This window comes from Vespa crabro, chromosome 19, assembly GCF_910589235.1.
Source record: "Vespa crabro chromosome 19, iyVesCrab1.2, whole genome shotgun sequence".
NCBI lineage: Eukaryota > Metazoa > Arthropoda > Insecta > Hymenoptera > Vespidae > Vespa > Vespa crabro.
In genome coordinates, this window is record NC_060973.1 from 3,385,001 (window position 1) to 3,407,500 (window position 22,500).

General features: G+C 29.3%; 1 protein-coding gene across 1 annotated transcript in view; it reads left to right on the forward strand.

Moving 5' to 3' along the window:
* Positions 1–13,071, forward strand: part of LOC124430641 (palmitoleoyl-protein carboxylesterase NOTUM) — a 19,451-nt gene extending 6,380 nt beyond the window's left edge. Inside the window, exons 2-8 of the mRNA XM_046977516.1 lie at positions 8,887–9,256; positions 9,418–9,478; positions 9,628–9,851; positions 9,959–10,168; positions 10,373–10,649; positions 11,080–11,393; positions 12,607–13,071. Coding sequence (XP_046833472.1) covers positions 8,887–9,256; positions 9,418–9,478; positions 9,628–9,851; positions 9,959–10,168; positions 10,373–10,649; positions 11,080–11,393; positions 12,607–12,947 — 1,797 coding nt within the window. The 3' untranslated portion in view covers positions 12,948–13,071. The remainder of the gene's footprint in view (positions 1–8,886; positions 9,257–9,417; positions 9,479–9,627; positions 9,852–9,958; positions 10,169–10,372; positions 10,650–11,079; positions 11,394–12,606) is intronic.
* The last annotated feature ends 9,429 nt before the right edge of the window (positions 13,072–22,500 follow it).

Genomic DNA, 22,500 nt, shown 5'->3' on the forward strand with positions numbered 1-22,500 from the left:
CGAGGAGACGAAAAATATGATATTCTTTTTCATCGATCTCTATATCCGTACATATATATATATATATATATATATATATATGTCGATCTAGATGTTTTTGCGTTGAAAATATTTAATTACTTATGTACGAGATGATAAGATCAAAACATTGCTGGAAATTGCTATATTATATATATATATATATCAAAGATAAAAGAATGTTCGTAATACAGTCGCACGGATTTTATAAATATCGCATAATTAAATGAGAATGATTAAAGGATTGAAGATTACAGTTTGATCGATAGAACAACAACAAGATGCGAACGTGTTGTTCAGTTAATTGAAAATAATCAATCCGAAATATTTTAAATGAATTAAATGCGATGCATTGGCATCGATTAAAAGTTAATCTATAAAATTTCCAAATTTTATCATTGAACATTAGAAAAGAAGAAGTTGTGAAGAGTTAGCTTTACACGTGATTGTTCGATGAAAGAAAGGAAAAAGGAAAAAAAAAAAAACAAAAAAAAAAAAAAAGGAATCTATTCTTTTTTCTTTTTCTTTTTTTTTTTTATTTTCCATTTATAAAAACAAACGTGCCTAATCGTTTCGCTATCAGATTCCACGAATAAAAGAGCGCGCTCGATTTTCCGATTCTCCTTTTTTTCCCATTCTACTAAGAACAGAATCCTTTTTGCCAACTTCTCTCGGAGAGGGATAAGAGAAAAGACTGTTTTATTCCTTTCTCGATATTAAGTATAAGAAAGAGAAAGATAGAGAGAGAGAGAAAGAGAGAGAGAGAGAGAAAGAGAGAAAAAGAGAGAGTGAGAGAGAGAGAGAGAGAAAGAGAGAAAAAGAGAGAGAGAGAGAGAGAGACATACACAGAGGGAATACTGAAAGAGAGAGAGTTAGCAAGAAGGTGATGTAGGCGGCACATCAAAGGCGCACCTCGGGCGTGAACGAGCGAGCGGGCACGCGGCTCAAGTAGAGAGCGGAAGACACCGCCACCAATCCTACCACCATCCAATATATTTACTCCGATGGACCACCGCTACCATCACCATCTCGCGCGCCTGCCATGTACACGCACGTACGACGACGACACACCTTCGATCTCGATTCACTCTTTCTCTCTCTTTCTCGCTCTCTCTCTCTCTCTCTCTCTCTCCCTCTCTCTCTGTCTGTATCCTTTCAAAATTCAAAAGAAATAGAAAATTAAAAGAGATAGGATATAATTATTTCATTTGTATCATTGAAGAATTTTATTACTTGTTATTACTTGATAAAAGTCATTCAATCTTTTTCTCTTTTTTTCTTCTACTTCTTTTTTTTCCTTTTTTTTTTGTTTTTTTTTTTTTTTTTTTTTTTTTTTTATAACAAAAGAGGCCCACTTTTTTTCTTTTTTCCTATTTCCTTTTGTCTTTTGTGATCAAAATGAGAACAGAAAGAATGACAATCCAAAAGTAATTTCGAATTATGCATTGAGGCATAAGAAAATTAGGGAAAAAAAAAAAAAGAAAAAAGGAAGAAGAAAAAAGGAATGCATTCTTTTTCTTAAATAGCGATATAGATATTTATTGTAAATAAATGAGTAAAGGGAGAAAAAAGAAAAAAGAAAAAGAAAGAGTTCATTTTTTCTTTCTTTTTTTATAAAAAATTAAAAAGAGCAAGAAAGAGAGAGAGAGAGAGAGAGAGAGAGAGAGAGCGAGAAAGAGAGAGATGGCCCGAACGATAAGGGAAAGTATCGAATAGATATTAAAAAATTAGAGAAAGGGAAATAAAAGAAACAAATAATCGTACATTGGATAAAAATTAGTCGTAATACCGTACTTAGATGGATTAAGTGTGATTAATATTTGACAATTATTTGCACTATGAGAAACGTAAATAAATCGAAAAGCGAGAATGCAAAAACGAAAGAAGAAGAAAAGAAAAGATAAAAAAAAGATTACAAAAAAAGAAAGAGAGAGAGAGAGGGAGAGAGAGAGAGAGAGAGAGAGAGAAAGAACGAAGAGAAGTAAAAGAGTAATAAGGCTAGAAGAGAATATATATTTCAAAATGAAAAGAGAAAGAAAGATCGATAAATTAGTCGACGAGGAGATATCTCCTTCGGTTTTCCTTGGTTAGCTTGGTGAAGCGAACCAACGGCACGAAGAAAGAGAGTGAGAGAGAGAGAGAGAGACAGACAGAGAGTGAGTAAAAGAGAGAAAGAAAAACAGAAAGAGAGAGAGAGATAGAGAAAGAGAGAAAGAGAGCGAGAGAGAGAGAGAGGAAGATAAAGAAAGAGAGAAAGAGTGATGCTGAGAAGAAGAGAGAGGGGTTAAGAGGGAACCGAGGCAGGGCAAGGCAGTCATATTTCAGCCCTTGTTAGGCCGAGGGGCCCCCACCGCGACGGAATGGGGAGAAAATCTCTTTGACTCGCCGCTCCGCGCCTTAATCCACCGACGTATACCCTATCTTGCCACCTGCTCTCTCTCTCTCTCTCTCTCTCTCTCTCTCTCTCTCTCTCTCTCTCTCTCTCTCTCTCTCTCTTACTTCACTCTTCCCTCCTCTATCTATCTCTTTATCTCTCTCTCTCTCTCTCTCTCTCTCTCTGTCTGTCTGTCTCTTTCTTTCTCTCTCTGTCTCTCTTTCGCGAAAGTCCTCCGTCGTCATAAATTACATCAAATATTACGCGGCTTTTCTCTTCAGTGTTTTTGACAGCCAACTTACGTCTGCACCAACTACGTCCTACGTTGTTTCAACCCTTATTCATGTACCTTCTGAAAGGGTTTATAGAGGAGTATTATTATACGAAAGATGAAGTAAAATTTGTCAGACCGCATGGTGTCCTTCTTCCTTTCCCCTTTTTCTTTTCATGCTATCTTCTGTTTTCTTTCTTCTTCATTCTTCTTCTTACTTTTTCTTTTTTTTTCTTTTTTTTTTTTTTAAGTTCGAACCACTACACTCGATCGCTCGTAGAAATAGAAGAGATAGGTATCATGAATAGTACCCTGGATTTCTGCCAAAAGTTAGCTTCCAATTTAGAAAGATCACCAGATAACCTTTATTAGAACGTGCTAGAGGGCTTATTCTCTCTCTCTCTCTCTCTCTCTCTCTCTCTCTCTCTTTCTCTCTCTCTCTCTCTCTTTCTCTCTCGTAAAATTTACCCATCAATTTTATTGATAACAATTTTCTCCATAATGATCATTATAATTCTTTACAATTTTTCTCGTTGGAATAAATATTTAACATTTGCAAATTAACAAATACAATAAAATTTCATTTATTAAATATTAAATAAATTTAATTTTAATGTCAAACGATAAATACGAAAATAAGGGATCTATTGTTATACAATTATCGCCCGCACGCACACACGCACACACACAGAGAGAAAGATATATATATATATATATATATATATATACAGATACGAGAAGAAAAATTGAAAAATCTTGAGGTTTGGAAAAACGTCGAAGATTGGTGAGCGTTAGTTTCGCGCTTCATCAAGTCGTTCTAGGCTCGTTAAGTTGAACTCGAAAGGCTCACGAGTGCCACGTAGAGAGTCAACTTTCTCTCTTGGATGGAACCCTCTCCCCCCCTTCCCTTCCCCTTAAGCAGAGAGCAAGAAAGTAAGAAAGAAATGAGAGATAAAGAGAGAAAAGGCAGAGAGAGAAAGAGAGAAAGAAAGAGAAAAGAGAGAAAGACAAGGAGAGAGAGAAAGAGAGAAAGAGAGAAAGAGAGAAAGAGAGAAATGAAACGAGTTGGTCCTTGTGTACGCGGTTATGGTAATGCGAGGTTGCTGCGTGTTAGCAACGGCGAATGCGAGCTGCGTGAGCGGCCCTCGTAATGGTAACGAGACGCTCGTCTCTCCTCACCACCATCATCATCAACATCCGGACGACGAAACGCGATGTGAACGACGATCAACGACTTACGACGATCAACGAATTTCAAAGATACCGCCATCTCAACGATGCTCAACCAGTCAAGACTTATATTTTCTTTTTTCTGGTTCTTCTTTTTCTTTCTTCTCTTGTTCCCTCTTTTTTTCTTTCTTTTCTTCATTTTTTTTTCTTTTCTTTTTTTTTTTTTTTTTGTAAACCGTATTCTCTCGCATACTCCTACAATAACGTTTATGCGAATTTCCTTTTTACATTTAATCCTTTCTTTCCTTTTCTTTTCATGGAAAAATCATAATTAATTCGATCGATATCGAATTCACTCGATAATTAATTAATTTCATTATGATATCGATCGTTTCATATGAATTTAATTATATGTTAATAATTATGTATGTTTAAATTTTTTCTTTTCTTTTATTTTCTTCTCTTTTTTTTTCTCTTTTTCTTTTTTTCTTTTTTTTTTTATTTGGAATCTTTACGTGTCTCACAATTAGAATAAGTGAAGTGAATGCATATGTCCTATATATCGCGCCAATATCAAAATTATGTCCATTCGTATCTTTGTACGTTTTATTTTCAAATGGACTCAATCAAATTTTATTTTATTTTATTTTATTTTATTTTATTTTATTTTATTTTATTTTATTTTATTTTATTTCATTTAATTGTCTCGTTTACCTTTTTCAAATGTTTACATGTCTCACAATTAGATTAAATAAAACAAATGTTTACATGTCTCACAATTAGATTAAATAAAACGAATATACATACGTACGTAAGTATAATTCTTGCTATTTATTTTAAATATATTTCGTGTCTATAAGAAATTATATCTCATCGTTTTAATAATTGAAATAATTAAACGTACAAAGAAAATATTACAAATTTAATGATCGTACATAAGTTAATATCACGCATAGATCATAGTTCCTTCTCGTTATCGTGTGCATTCACTCGCGAACGAGCCCTTAACACGATGATGCACGTTTTACATGTTAAAACGCTCTTTCAAAGTTTCACGACTTCAAACGAGAGAAAGAGAGACAGAGATACAGAGAGACAGAGAGACAAACAGAAAGAGAGAGAGAGAGAGAGAGAGAGAGAAAGAGACAGGGAGAAAATTATGGTTTCATAATCGTCTAAGTGTTGAAGAACAACGTGATTGTTACAATAAGTAAACATTTAGTTCTCTTTTGGACATACATACATACATACATAATATATATATTAGGTTGGAAACTATGAAACGGGCGTTTTTGTTTAGTTATTTATTTTCATTCAATGTCCATTTCATAGTTTCCAACCTAATATTTATATATATATATATTTTCTATTGCTCATATTCATACTCATAAATCTACTAAATCTGTTCTTTACTTAAACGAATAGCTCTTTTATAGTTATATATCCCTATCTATTACCCTCTCTTCCCCATATATACATACATATATACATACATACATACATATATACATACATACATACATACATATATATATATATATATATATATATATATATATATATATAGCTGTTAAAGGAACAGAATATATTTTTGAAGGATAACAATTTTTACGAGAGTTACTTGCAGTAGTATAGCAGTCCATGTGTTGTTCGGCTACCTTAAACGTTTCGGCCGGCTACTAGAATCCGGGTTGAATGTGGCTTAACGCAGACGGTAAAGGCCATCGCTTTGTCGGCCTTTGTCACGGGGATTATGCGCCGGGTGGCAAATTAAGACGGACACCTTCACGCTTTGATGCGCCAAAAGAGGGATGGAAATGAGAAACAGAATGAAAGAGAAAGAAAAATAGAGAAAGTGAATGAATATTAAAGAGTTTTCTAAAAGTTATCTAATTATTATTCCATAAATAATCCTTCTGTTATTTTTTATCGACGATATTTAAATCATAATACAATATCAATTAATTTATAAAATAATAATATTACATCAATAGAATTTTGTTCGTTGTATTTTATCGAAATAATATTTTTTATTTCGTATTTTTAATTTAACTCATTTATTTTTCTTTTCTTTTTTAAATAACGTTCAATAATATGATGAGTATAAGAAAAAGAAATATTATATTTAGAAATATCACAGAACATCTATATTGTGAATGATATAAATAACGAGTGAGTAAATTCGACAAAAAAAAACAAAAAAAAAAAAGAAAAGAAATAGTTTGGTATATAGATACTTATATCTGTGATTAGAAAGAGTTTTGTCAAAACAATGAACTTGCAATTAACGTTTTGCGATAAGATGAAAGTTATTAAAGATGAAATAAATGTAAAAAAAAAAAAGAAAAAGTAAAAAGACGTAAAAAAATAAAAAAAAGTATATATATATATGTATGCCGCATGAACGGTTCCTAGTTTCTTCTTCGTTTTCTCAAGAGGTTGAATTTTAGAAGAGGAACGAAATCCTGATTTACGATGTATAATAAAGTGGTTACGCAAAGTATGGAGGAGAGAAGGAAGAAAATACGGTTGAGTCGTCAATTTTATTTACGACCATCTCGAAAGTTCAAAATTTGCCGTGGGTTTTGAGCAAATTCGTTTTAAAACCTGCCCGAAATCGTTACGGTTCACGATCGATCCTATCGCAACGAAGGAAGTAAGTAAGTAAGGAAGGAAGGAAAAGAAGGAAGATTCATTCGTTCCTCGGAAATTACTTTTTCGCGTGTTAGTTACAGAGCCATATATAATACAACTGTCTCCCTTTTCTTATTCGATGAACCATGAAACTTTTCATCGTGAAGTGCCCTTAAATTTTTCATAAAATGAAAAAAAAAAAAAAGAAGAAAAGAAAGAAGAAAAAATTTCCGGTAAACGTCGCAAGTTATACGTACACCGAATTCTGCGAGATCTCATCTCTCTCTCTCCCCCTCTCTCTCTCTCTCTCTCTCTCTCTCTCTCTCTCTCTCTTTCTCTCCTTTAGATTTATATGATCGTGAAATCTTTGAGATCTTTAGGGATCTTAAAATATCCCTTTGAAAGGTTTTCGATGATAAAAATCTTTCGACGTTTAACGATCGATAAATCCTTTGAGATTCAAAATCTTATTACAAACTCTTTATCATTATTAATTTCTCTTTCATCATTTTTGCATTTCGTTATCTCGCAGTCCCTCAATTCTCGCAAACACAAAAAAGAAAAAGAAAACGAAAAAGAAAAAGATAGATCGAATCATCAAAATACCCTACGCAAATTACATAATACAAACATATCGACGACACGTGCCGTAATTTAAATCCTACGTTTTATAATACGATATATGATTAATGATAATCAGTGATAATAATTAGTAACATTAATTAATATCATAAAAGTAAGTTTTGATCAGTAGCATTTAATTGCTAGTTGTTAATGAGAAGTTACTGTTTGAAGAGAAGAGAACAAAAAAAAAGAAAAAAAAAAAAAAAAAAAGAAAAAAGAAAAAAAAGAAAGAACTAAATAATATATGGAATCGAGGTCATCGTGCAAAAAAAAAAAAAGAAAAAGAATAAATAAATAAATAAAAAATTAACGATAATCGGACGATATAAACGTATTTACATATATACGTACGTACATATACATATAATACATAATAAATATATATTCATAAAAGTGAAACTGGTAATATCTGTGTAACTACTACGCAAATTATAATCACGTCGCGCGCAACCCAACAACGTTTCTGTTTTCTTCACTGCCTCTTCGGCCATTGCCGGCGGCCCTTTAATCTGGAGACCGAGGCCGGGAGCTTCTGTTTCCGAGATGTTTGCGCTGCCGGCTACCGTTCTGGAAGCTGCGGAACTTGATCCCGAAGTGGTTGCTTTCGTGAAACGAATGGGGTGGGGAGAAAAAGGAGGAGGGGCGGGAGAGAAAAGAGACCTGAAGTAAGAGACACATATAGAGAGTGACAGGTGGTAGTAGAACGGTTGAGAGGGACGGGGAGGGGAGGCAAAGGAGTGTGGGAGAATGGGGGGGGAGGGGCAAAAAAAGAGGGACACCATAGGGAAAGAGAGTGGCGCCAAGAATCTCTGTAGTTCACTGCTTACATCCTTTCTCTCTCTCTCTCTCTCTATATATATATATATATATTTTTTTCTCTTTTCTCTTTGTCCCTCCCCTTCTTCCATCCCATCTCACCTCACCCTTCGCCATCAATCTTTCCCTTTATTTTCGTATTTGCCAATGAGCGATCCCTCATACTCATAATTCCAACAACTTTTCCGTCAATTCTCCAGCAACCCCGAAAAAGAAAAATTGTCACTCTTAACATTTTTCACATGTCTTATTAACAAAATAATCGTCATATTTTTTTCTTTTTTTTTTTTTTTTTATGAAATATTAATTAATCTTGGGTGATTGTGTTCGTTTACACCTTTTTTTTTGTGGTACAAATCTGTTAAAGAGAATAGAGTGTAATTGTGATTGATCGTAATCGCGAATGATGATACTCTTGAGGATAATGACGATAAACGATATTATTAATCATATTAAATAATAAATAAAATTAATTATAATGTGAAGAAGTAATATCTCCAAGTATTTTTAAACATTAAATATATCGACGATATTAAATTTATAAACGTGTCGTATAAATGTAGATATTAATTTAACGTTTAAATTTGTGAGATTTTAATTATAATTGAAAAGAAAAAAAGAAAAAAAAAACAAAAAAAAAAAAAACAAAAAATATCGCATAACTTGGCATATCGAGATAGATCTCGATTGATTTTTCATTGATTCAAATCTACATCGATCTTTTTTTGAGTCAATATCTTAAAAAAAAAAATAAAAAAAAATAAAAAGAAAAAAGAAAAAAGAAAAATTAGAATTGCACCAATTAAATTGAATATCGATTTGAAATGCCAAAAAAAAATGATAATCGTCGCTCGTTGTTATTATCGTTTACCATTAATTAAGATTTCTCGATTGATCAATGGAACCAAGAAAGAGATAGATAGAAAAAGACAGAGACAGAGAGAGAAAGAGAGAAAATGAAGTTAAATTTTGTTTACAGATGTCGTCATTATGCCTTGCGGCATTGATCTTAACGATAGTAGCTGAAGATAAGCCGACGAACACGGTTTCGGTGTCGTCAAGTTCACCGGGACTACAAAGCAACACGCTACAGAAGCTGATCAAGATATTGGAGAAATATGGTCTGGAAGAGCAGAGAGGATTGAAGAGGGTCTACCTGAGCAACAGGTCGATCACTTGCAACGATGGCTCGCAGGCGGGCTTTTACCTACGTAAGTCGCACGGTTCGAAGAGGTGGATCATTTTCTTGGAAGGTGGCTGGTATTGTTATGATCATAAGAGCTGTAGAAACAGGTGGCTCAAATTGAGACACCTTATGACGTCGACTCAATGGCCTGAAACACGTGACGGTAGGTAACCAATAATAATAATAATAATAATAATAATAATAATAATAATAATAATAATAATAATAATAATCATAATAATAATAATTTTCTTTTTATTCGTTTTATTTCATTCATTTATTTCATTAATAATATCTGTCATCATATTGATTTTATTATTACAGTTGGCGGATTGTTATCAGGAAATCCAGAAGAGAATCCATTTTGGTGGAACGCTAATCACGTGTAGGTATTGTCCATCGCGTTATTGTTCAGACGCGTAGAGCTCCTTTGAAAATTATTATTTCTTCTTTTTTTTTTTTACTTTGTTATCTTTTTTTTTTTTTTTTATACCGACGTTTAACGTTTCTTTCTCTTTTGGTTTATTACTTCAGATTTGTACCTTATTGTACGAGCGACAGCTGGAGCGGTACGAGAACCTCGTTCAACGATATGTTTTCCTTTATGGGGGCTGAGATTGTCTCACAGGTTGTACGAGATCTGATACCGCTTGGCCTTGAAAATGCAAGCTCATTGCTACTGGCTGGTAGCAGCGCAGGTGGAATTGGTGTTATGCTTAATCTCGATCACGTGCAAAATTTGGTCCATCAGGAATTAGGTTAGTAATTATTATATTATTAACGATAATATTTCATTTTGTAATTTTATAAATAAATTATTTTGTACAATCATAATATTTATATGATCGAATTATATCTATTATAGGATTAAAAAATATAGCCATACGTGGTGTCTCCGATTCAGGCTGGTTTCTGGACAGAGCACCATATTCACCGAATGGTTTATCACCTGTCGATGCTGTTCATAAAGGAATGGAACTTTGGAAAGCACGTATACCACATAATTGCGTCGTTAAACATCCGGATGAACCTTGGAGATGTTACTTTGGTTATCGTCTTTATCCGACCTTGACTGGTGAGTAATATTTATCGAATTAGCTTTAGAAAGATCTAACAGTCGGAACGACGAAAGAATTAAAAAAAAAAAAAAAAAAAAAGAAATAATAATAATAATAATAAAAGAAGTTTTCTAATCAATCTTGAATAAAGTAAATAATAATGATTAAAATTCCTAATCGAGGAGATATTTATAAAAGAATTCATCTTTACGAATACGCAGCTCCATTATTCGTCTTTCAATGGCTCTTCGACGAGGCTCAAATGTCTGCCGACAACGTTGGAGCACCTGTTACAAAACAACAATGGGATTACATTCATAAAATGGGTGACAGTTTGAGGCAGACTTTTGAAAACGTCACCGCAGTCTTTGCACCGAGCTGCATCAGTCATAGTGTTTTAACGAAGAGAGATTGGCAGTTGGTTAAAATCGACGAGGTTTCATTGGCACAGGCATTGCATTGTTGGGAACAAATGCCACTTGGAAATCATCGTAACGAGTGAGTTCAAGTATCTAATATAATATAAGTGGGTGAACAATGTAACGTGACGAATTTTATTTCGTTTGAAAAAAAAGAAAAAAAGAAAAAAAAAAAAAAAGAAAGGAAAAAAACATTCCAATAATATCTGACAAATGAACATTCGCGCCTGAAGAATGATAATACTACGATATCGCGTCGGTAATAGAAGTTTTTAATTTAAAAACAAAATAAATAACAAAAATTTCGTAGTTTATCATTAGTCATATTATATGGTTCACCTTTATAATTTAACATACACACACACACATACATACATACATATACGTACATACGTGCGCATTACACATATGAAGAATTTTGTTTTTTTTTTATATATATCTATTTATTTAATTTATTCAATTAATAAAGTTTGTTCAATTAATGATCCATATTTGATTTCAATTCGTAGTACTCATTCCGAGATCGAGACGAATCAGCCCTGTACGAAATCATTGAGGAAACTTCTACGTTCCGGTTTAACGAAGAACAACGGCACATTGGTCCAACTTGGAAGGGCTGAAAAAAATAATTTATCAATCGAAACGAGAAAGAAGAGTTATTCGAATGGCGTTGTTAAAATTGACGAAAAAGGAATTAGTACGACCACCGGTCCGGAAAGAGAAAATAAAAAGAGAAGGAGAAGAAAGCATAAGGGTCGAAGAAGGGATAGAAACAAGGATGGAAGGACGAAGAAGGATAAACACGAGAGAAGAAAAGCCTCGGGTAAAGAGTCCACGTTTTGTTTAAAAATATAAACGTTTTCTTTTTTGTCAACAATTTTATTTTTCTTTTTCCTCTCTTCTATGTTTATAATATACATATGTATTATGAGTGACGTTTGTTTTTTTTTTCTTTCTTTTTTATTTTCTTTTTTATTATTATTATTATTATTATTATTATTATTATTATTATTATTATTATTTTTCTGTTCTTCTTCTTTTTGTTCTTTTTTTTTCTTTCTAAATATATATACATATATATATATATATATATATATATATATATATATATATATATATGTGTATATATATATATATAAAAGAAAAAAAAACCACACTACTCGTATATTTATGAAAAATTGTTTGTTCATTTATCAATTAACAAAATGTTATGATCTTATTGAGAATATGTATTTTGTAGATATAAACTGTGTGTTTTTAATAAATCTCAGAATGAATAATTTATATCACACTTGTTTTGGGATTCCCGTGTCGATTCCAAATATCTAATTGTTTAATAAACCTAAGTTATTCGATTATCTCAATTATTAATATAATCATAAATATAATAAATATAATGATGATATTGACGAAATCAGAGAAAGTAAAATAAAGATTAAGAACGAAATAAAATACATAATAATAAGAAAAAACAATGTCGATTTGCATTATTATTCATTCTCGTATGAAACCTTGATGGCGATGCGTGTGTATATATATATATATATACATATATGTATATATGTATATATATATATATATATATATATAAAAAAGAAAAAAGAAAAATAATTGGAATAATAATAATAAATGTCGGTCAAAGAAATGAGGAAATAAAAAAGAAAAAGAAAAGAAAAAAGAGGAAAAAAGATTTTTTTTATTTATCAGCTTGCGATAGCTAAACCAAACGGAAAAAAAAAATAAGAAAAAAAAATAAAGAGAAAACAACAATAACAACAACAACAACAACAACAACAACAACAACAACAACAACAACAATAACAATAACAATAACAATAACAATAATAATAATAATAATAATAATAATAATAATAATAATAATAATAATAATAATAATAAAGGAAGAGATGAAGTAATGATAAAAAAGATAAAAAAAAAAAAAGGATAAAAATAAAAGGAAAAGGAAAATAGCGATTTGAAAAAAAAAAAAAAAGAAAAAAAGAGAGAAAAAAAAACGTAACCGAACGAAATTGCAGGACGGCGAAAAAGTGGGAAACAAAGTAACGACAACAACACACACGCGGGAATGTTCAATGGTACGAGGCCACAACGTTCGGTGATACCTAACGGAAAACGGAAATGCGTCCAGGGCTGTCATTTCCGATTGATCGAGCGTTGCACTTGGCCGCAATGCAATCACAGCTGTCCGAAGCTTCACAATCCGTTCACAGGCGAAGAGATGGACTTTATCGAGTTACTTAAGAGCTTCGGTCTCGACATGAAGAGCGTAGCTAATGCCCTCGGCATCGACATACAAACCTTGAACAGTATGGACCACGATGAGCTCTTGAATCTTCTTACGCAGCAAGCCAACTAATAAACTTTCAAAGTAAGCTCTCTTAACAATCATCTTCAAGTTATATAATTTTTCTTTTTTTTTTTTTTTTTTTTTTTTTCTTTCTCTTTTCATACCAAAATGGTACATACGATATTATCACCTTTGGGACTCGTTCTTTTTTTCTTTTTTTTTTTTCTTTTTTTTTTTTTTTTGATAGAGATCTACCTTTTTTTTTGTTTTTCTTGAATATTTATTATCGATTTTTTTAAAAAATTTTTTTCCTTTTTATTTATTTACTTTTTTTTTTCTCTCCTTTCGAATTAAAATTATATCCCTCCGAGAGAGTCCTGCGATGGTTTCTTTTTTTTTTTTTTTGTTTTATTATTATTTTTTTTTTTTCTTTTTTTTTTTTTTTTTTTTAATTCTATTGTAATAACACGAATTTGCGCTTATCCGACATAAGATAGAATCGATTTCAACCAAATTAGCGAGAATGTACATAGGGATTTATCAAAGGATCCAACGTTGTTCTTAATTATATCTTTTTCTCTGTTTCTCTCTCTCTCTCTCTCTCTCTCTCTCTCTCTCTCTCTATTTTTTCTTTTTCTTACTTTCTTCGGGACCAAAATTTTCTTACGAGTCATTTAATTAATTTATTGAATTAATTGATTATTACGATATATTGTAATTTTTTTGTTTTCTCAATACGATATTTTACGATATATAATATAATAATAATAATAATAATAATAATAATAATAATAATAATAATAATAATATCCGAATTCGTATTGAATAGAATTTATTATGCGTCGTCGTTTCAAATTACGTCGATGATTAAATAATTATTATTAGATCGACGTTGTACAAGAACCAAAACGCAACTGTACATATGATTTTAATCATAAGATACCAACGTCGTCGAGATCCTTGCACAATTTTTTTTTCACATTTCTATACATATTTTCTTCTTTCTTTTTTCTTTTTTCTTTTTTTTCTTTTTTTTTTCTTTTTTTTTTAAATTTGGACCTAATAAAATAATTTTTTCACGAGTATATCACCAACGTGTATGTGTGTGATCATTTTAGAAATTTAGAAATTAAATTCATTGATATAAAATAAGATAATTTTCATTCTTAATTAATATTAAAATGAATCGATTACGTTTCATTCATTAGTCGTCGATCATTTAAAATGACTTACCCAAATCGTATCTTCGAAAGAATACATGTGACTCTTCTCCTTCGGAGTATATGCAACAGAGATAAGGACACAGAAGTCTCGGTACGTTTTTTGAATTTCGAGGCTCGGATTATTTCTCGAGACTTGCAATGAGAAAAAGAAAAGGGATAAAAAGAAAATCAAAAGAAAAAGAAATCTTTGCAAAAAGTGCTAATTTCGTCTGTGACAAAACCGTGTAACGTCGTAACGTCGTAACGTCGTGTAAGTAAATTAGGTCGGGTATGTGTACGTTTCATGAATGAAAGGTCATTGACCTGCATATTACGACGATTTTGAATATCTCAATATGTTCGAATGCGCAGACGCAAGAAAGTTTCACTCGTATTAAAAGATTATCATTTCATTATGAATTTAATTTAAATAAATATCTTTTCATTCACGCGTAATTTCAAATATTGACTTTTTCTTTTTCTTTTTTTTTTTTTTTTTTTTTTTTTGAAATTGTGCAAGCGATCGTGTACACTTTATCGATAAAATTGTACATTTTATTTTCGCATAAAAGTATCGATAATTGTGAAAATGATCTCGATCAAAATTAAACTTACGAATTATATTTTATCACATTGCTTTTACGTTATAACAATCTGAAAATATTAAAAAAAAAAAAAAAAAAGAAAAGAAAAAAAATTAAATCTATATATATATATATATATATATATATGATTTTGATCATTTTCATAATAATCGGTATATATATATATATATATATATATATATATATATATATATATATGTATGGGTGTGTATGCGTGCGTGCGTGTCTGTGTGTGTGTATATCATAATTTATTATAGACAGTAAGTCGATTAAAATCAATTTTAAGATTAATTATCTGTCGGAAAGTTGACAGGTTATTATGCGTAATGCCGTTTAATATTTTCCGTGAAAAGAAACGAAGAAAAAAAAAAAAGAAAAAAAAAAAGTAAAAGAAGAAGAAGAGGAAAAAGAAAAGAGAAGGGAACAATTGCATAACGCATAGGTAGTTTCAACTCGTGTAAAGAGTTTATACATCGGATAGATGAAAGATTTTTGCTTTAATGTAAAAATAGATAAAAATCTTTTCTATGCTAGACGATGTTATCGTCGTCAGATTAAATTGTACTATAAAGAAAAATTTAAACAGCTTCATAGACTGATTAAATTATCTACCTCAATGAATCAAATCGTATTAATGTTCTTCGTGTATCGTTTAGATTAAAGCGATATGTTAATGCGTATTAAAAAAAATATATATATTATATACACATATATGTATATAATATATAATTGAATTTGTAAAATTTTGTAACGAATATTGTAATATAGTCATCCTTTTAATATTATAATATTTATTTCATTTACATGCGTACATTTTTAATTTATATGTCAATGAAATATGACGATATGCCATCTCATTGATATATTTCAACGTGTTCATTCCATTTAAAATTATGTTAAGATGAGAATTGTTAGAGAGGATGTATAAACAAATGCAAATCTTTGTCTTTGTGTACCATATATTTTGTAATCATAAATAAGTCTGAGATTGTAAATAAATTGTATTATCTGTTGTACTAAATTAATTTAATTTAATTTTCTTTTTATTTTCTTTATTTATTTAACTTTTTTTTAACTCTGATCGATTGCTCTCAATTTAAAAGTGATTTTATTTACGTAAATTATAAATTAATAAAGGAAGGGATATGTCTAAATGGTTGCGTGACATAAGGAGCTCGATGAAAATTTTGCTTACCAGTGCCATCTAGCAGTCTGTTATATGTTTTACGAATAACCGGTTGCATATCCAAAGGGTTTTTAATGTCGCTTGTATAAATGTTTGCCTACCGTCGGGGATTACAGTTTCAATTTTTGTTATTCAACAATTTAACCGTAGATGGCAGTTAACGATCAAACTAGACATCAATGATCTATAAATATAGATCATAAGTTAATCAATAAATTGAAAAGTATATCAAGAGATAGATAGATGGAAAGATTTATCGTAAATTTTTACAATATCAATAAATTTATTAACATAAGTAAGCGATTAAAAAAGAAAAACAGGAAGAAAAAAATATTGAACGTTTATTCTGCAACTTAAAACGATTAAAAAAAAAAAAAAATGATTACAATGATCGAATAATACATAACAAATGGAATGATATTGTTTCAGTTGGTTAAAGAAAAAAAAAAAGGATAATGAGTTAATAAAAACAAAGACAAAAATAGTACGTACACACAAATGTATAAGTTAAAAACGAAGCGAACAGATTGATTGGTTCTTTTTTTTTTTTTTTCTTTCTTTTTCAAACGAACAAAAAAGAGATAGACGAGAACGACAATGTGACAGTAATTCTTCAGAATATATTTACAAGAGCAGTACAAAGAATAACTCGATATTACACGTATATTCATTACATAGACTAACAAGTAATAGGTAAGCAGGTGAACAGTTTAAATATTAATCGAGGCACGTGATAATAAGGCATTTCTACAGAGGATAGATACGATCGTACACACATAAGACAGAGAAATCCGTATCGCTGCTTTTCTCTTTCCTTTCTTTTTCTTTTTCTTTTTTCTCTTATCGTTATCTCATCTTTCTCATTCATCGATTTTCGATAAATTTTGAGATACCCGAAAATACATATACGCGCGCGCGTGCTCGCGCATGTGCGTTTAAATGTGTGTATGTGTTTGTATATCTGTTCAAACATGTGTATATATATATATATATATATATATATGTATATATAAATAATATATTATATATATATTATGTATGTATGTGTGTGTATATATTTATGTATACAATATATATTCTTTTTTTTTTTTTCCTTTTTTCTTGTTTTTTCTTTTTTCTTTTTTTTTCGAAGACGCGAGGGTGTCTCTAATTGAACGTACTAAAAAGATGCATAATTATTCTCTCTTAGAGGTAAGTACGATTATCATTATTATTATTATTAGCGAGATATGTCTGTTCCATGTTGTTTTCATTCACAACGATCGCTATCTTACATGTTTACAATCGCATAAGTTTACATATTAGTGGACGTCACAATGAAAAATCATGTCAGTGTTACACAGTGCAAACATATTGTGTGCCACACTGAATTAAATTACCAACGTTAATTGTTATTTCATTATTATTATTATTTATTATTTATTTATTTATTTATTTATTTATTTATTTATTATTATTATTATTATTAATTTTTTTTTATCTTGTTGCCTTTTACATCGTAAAGAGTGTGCATAAGACATGATATAATATATCGAGGTCCCTCTAAATTGTTTTTTTTTTTTCCGAGTTTGTTTGCTATGCTATGCATGTAATTATGTATGTATGCATGCATGTATGCATGTATGTATGTATGTATGTATGTATGTATTTATGAATGACGTTAATCGTATGAGAAGGACGAATAGTAATAATTAATAATATTTCTTCTGTCTTCTTTCCTTTTCTTTTCTTTTCTTTTTTTTTTTTATTTTTATTTTTCTATCATTTCCTCCCACTTCCTCTTCGTTCTCATGAGAATTTTAAAAGGCGTAGTTTCAACGTTTACGTGTAAAATGTACGTTTGTATTTAAGAAGAAGATAGTCCTTATAAATTGAATCCATTTACTTTGACGAATAGACAACAGGTAAATAGATATAGTTACGTACATACATACGATTTTTGTGTGCGTGGTATATAAGAGAATAACAACGTTAATAATAATGATAATTAATTAAATAAACAAAAATGAAAAAGTAAAAGGAAGAAACAGGAAAAGGGAAAAGGAAATAAAAAGAAAAAGAAAAAGAAAAAGAAAAAGAATTGAATTCGTTTGTATTTTAAAAAACCAAAAACAAAAAAAGGAAAAAAATTTCATTGGGATCGATAGATCGAGATATTTTTAATTAGATGAATTGCGAAAGAGTTGAACAAAGAGAGAAAGAACAAAGAAAGGACTTAAGTAACAATAAGGAGAGTAATAACGAGGTAAAAAAACAAAAAGAGAGAGAGAGAGAGAGAGAGAAAGAGAGGGAGGAGGATAAGAGAAGGAGGTAGAAATGTACGTGATTAGATGAAATTAATAAAAAATGTAAAGAGGGTGCGCTTTTTTACGATCTCATCGATCATATTTTTATGCGACCTTGTTAACGCAAACACACTTACGTATACGTGTATATAAAGAAAATTTATGATAGTTATTTGAACGATAACAGAAAAGAACGATTATAAAAATCATATATATATATATATATATATATATATATATATATATATATATATATATATATATATACGTTTGTATATGCGTGTATAGAAAAATTGTGTTCCTTGTTCCTTTATCACATATACAACGACTCTCGTAAAATTTGTAATTACACTTCAATGATTTTTCAGTTCTCTCTCGTTCGATTTGATCCTGTAATAAATCCTCGCTAAACATTCATTTTCGTTCGTGAATATTTTCTTTTCTTTTCTTTTTCCTTAATCTTCTTTTTCTTTTTTTTTTTCCTTTTTTTTTCTTCTTTTAATTTGTTTATTTCATTTTGTTTCTTTATAGAAAAAAAAAAAACAAAAAAAAAAAGAAACATCGAGAGAGAAGAAGAAAAAAGAACAAGAGAGAAAAAAAAATTGATTGAGATTTAATGAAACGAGAAAGAAAATGAATGAGTTCCGTTTGTTTGTTTGTTTGTTTTTTTCTTTTTTCTTTTCTTTCCATTTCGTTAATATTGTTGCATTGGAGAAATGATTAAAAATGTTTCATTAATTAACATAAAAATTAGCTCTCATTTCATTCGTTACACGTCATTGTACATAATATAGATCGATGTTGTATGTAAATAATATATAATTATAATTATTATGATATTAATTTTATAATCACTCTTCATATGACCCTTTACGCCCGTCAGTATTTTTAATATATGCCCCTATAAATGCAGTCACTGCGGAAAGTGATAAACGTGATTACTTTTCTTATAATTATATCTCACGATATATATATATATATATATATATATATATATATATATTTTTTTTTTTTATTTGTAACAAATAGAATTCTTTAGCATAAAAGAATTCCGAAATCTCAATCATTTTCTTTTTTCGTCATAAACACGTTCAGCATTGGCCCCTTTTTTGAAACGATATAACAAGAGATTTTGCTGAAAAAAAACAAAAAATAAATAATTAAATAATAAATGATATAAATTATGTCCAAAAAAAAAAAAAAATAAAAAATAAAAAAAAAGAAATCAATTCTAGTATAATTTAATAGAAGGTATCTGCAAAATAAAATTTATAATAAAAATTATATATTAATGGGATATATTTGAAATGAAATTGATTTTATTTTACTTTTTGATAAATAAGAAACGTTAGTCAGAAGTGTTAGTCAGGTTTTGTGTTGGATGGTATAATGCTTAAATAAAATACTGCAAAAATATAAAAACCAAGTAAAATGTATTCTATGGGCAACATCATAATAATTATATATCATTATGCTGATACACTGTAATATTAACCACAATGTGTGTTATGTGTGTGTGTGTGTGTGTGTGTGTATGTGTGTGTTAAGTGTATGCAACGTTGTATGAATATATATATATACACATACACACACACACACACACACACATATATATATGTATGTATGTATGTATGTATGTATATGCGTGTTTATGTAATATGTATCTTTATGTACGTGTATGTGTAATGTACAACATAGAAGTGTTATCAAATAATCATCATTTATCACTAACTCTGGTAATTATTATACTGACCGATAATAGGCAAATATACGGTAGTGTATGGTCATATGGATCAGTTTGAATAATACATAACGATAATCGGGTATGTCGAGCACCAAAGTGATACGTACAAACGAAGACCTATATTTAACTAATGCACTTTTTCCTTGCGTATGGTAAAATCAAATACGTATATATGTATGTATGTATGCATGTATGTATATATATGTATATATATATATATATATATATATATATATATATATATATAAATATATATATAAATTGTGTGGTATTGACTGTGCACATAAAAGAATAATAAAATATTCTTTTTTCATTTTTTTTCTTTTTTTTTTTTTATAAATTTAGCATCACATAAAGTTGACCTTTTTCGTAAAACATCTCTTACTTATTTTAACAACCTTGGCAAACGTTATAATTATTATTACAAACATAAACCAAGTCTTTGTGTGTTATCCTTAAAACACCTGCAAGAAATTTTTATATTCTTCAAATGTATCATCTAAGATATTACTACTTAAAACATAAAGTCGGTATTTTCCCTTAATTATTCAGTTACGATGGCACTATATGAATTACTTTCCTTTTCCTCGCAATTATTATCTAATTGAATGCACAACTATATAATATATATATATATATACATATATATATATATATATATATATATATATATATATATTTTGTATATGTTATATTCCTATTACGTTATATATAATTAATATTATACATATATACCCACGTACAATTTATTTATGCACGATGTTATCATCTTATTTTTTCTTTTTCTTTTTATTTTTCTTTTTTTTTTTTTTGTAATAATAATACGCATGTGTCTTGCACGTATACATATACAGGACTATTTAAAATTTTTATACATTTTACAACGTAACTATGCTCTTCAAAATTAATAATAACAGTATACAATTACATAATTTTGGGAATCATTAAACAACCTTCTGTAAACGGTATATCATACAAATGAGTATATTACTACACGTTATATATATATATATATATATATATATATATATATATATATATATATATATATATATAATATTTCAAGTATGTTAATAAAGATGTCATTTCGTTCGATTTTTTTTTATCATCAGAGAGTGCATATTTAAAAACTAATTAATTACAAAGTCTCAGTACAGTGTTATTACGTGTGAAGAAAAACTTTATGAAAGTTTTTCTCCTTTTTATCTTCTTTCTTTATTCTTCTTCTTCTTTTTCTTCTTTCTTACCCTCTTATTACCTCTTACAAAATATATATATATATATATATATATATATATATATATATATATGTATATATATATATGTATTTGTATACGTATGAAAGAAAATTATATTTGTATTATATGTGTTTTTTCATAGTCTCAAAATGCACAGGCATGATAGTAAAGACTAACATATGGGTGTGATAATCATTAACGTTTAAAAATGTGATGCTACTTGACTTTACAGATATGTCCAGTAATAATAATTCTGTTATATTTCAACTTCGATATGTAATATGTACGTATATCATTTAAATGGAAAATGTATATATACATAGTACATAATTTTTCTTTCTGTTCCGCTCAACATTTGTGGTGACAACATTTGTGGCTAGTATATATATATATATATATATATACACATACACATACATATATATACATATGTATATATGTGTATATATATATACATACATACATACATACATACATACATACATACATACACACACACCCACATACACACAGACACACACACCATATCTTCTGATTTACACTACGTTGTTACAATGATCTTATACTTGTGCCGTGCATTGCAATTCGATTATTTGCGAACATTGCCTAGAAGCCTATTTTTGCGATGGCCTTTACGAACAACATTTAAGTTGTATTCTTACGAGAAACATCTATATGCATATCTGTTTCTATATATTTCATTTTTTTTCTTTTTTTTTTTTTTTATTTTATTTTTTTTTGTAATTATTATTATTTCCTTCTTCCCCTTCTGCTTTTTCTTTTTGTTGTTGTTTCTTTTTAATTTATGCATATTAGCTTCTCCTTTTAACAGGATAGTTATTTCATTTTCATTTCACAGCGGTACCAACAACTTTTAATAGTCTCTGAGTGTTTAACTATAATAATTATCATTATTATTTTTACGTATTGAATATTCGTTATAAATCTTGAAAGGCACAACATTATGACGACGACGTTAGACGTTGATTGGAGGAAGAGTTCCTTTCAAAAAATAACAAACAAGATAAAGCATCGAATTTATTTAGAATTTAAAATGAAAGAGGATTTGTCTCCTTTTTTTTTTCTTTTTTCTTTTTTCCTTTTTCTTCTTCTTCTTCTTCTTCTTCTTCTTTTTTTTTTGGTTCTTTTAAATGTTACACGTAATACAATAACGCCGCCCAATATAATAATATAATACATAAAATTTTTTATTTTTTCTTCAAATTAATTGATCAAAAATCGCCATTGGACAGCAATTTCTTTCGACAAAAGGAAAAAAAAAAGAAAGAAAGAAAAAAAAAGGAAAAAAGAAAAAACAAAAAAAAAGGAAAAGACAGTAAGAAAAAAAAAATAATAAACAAA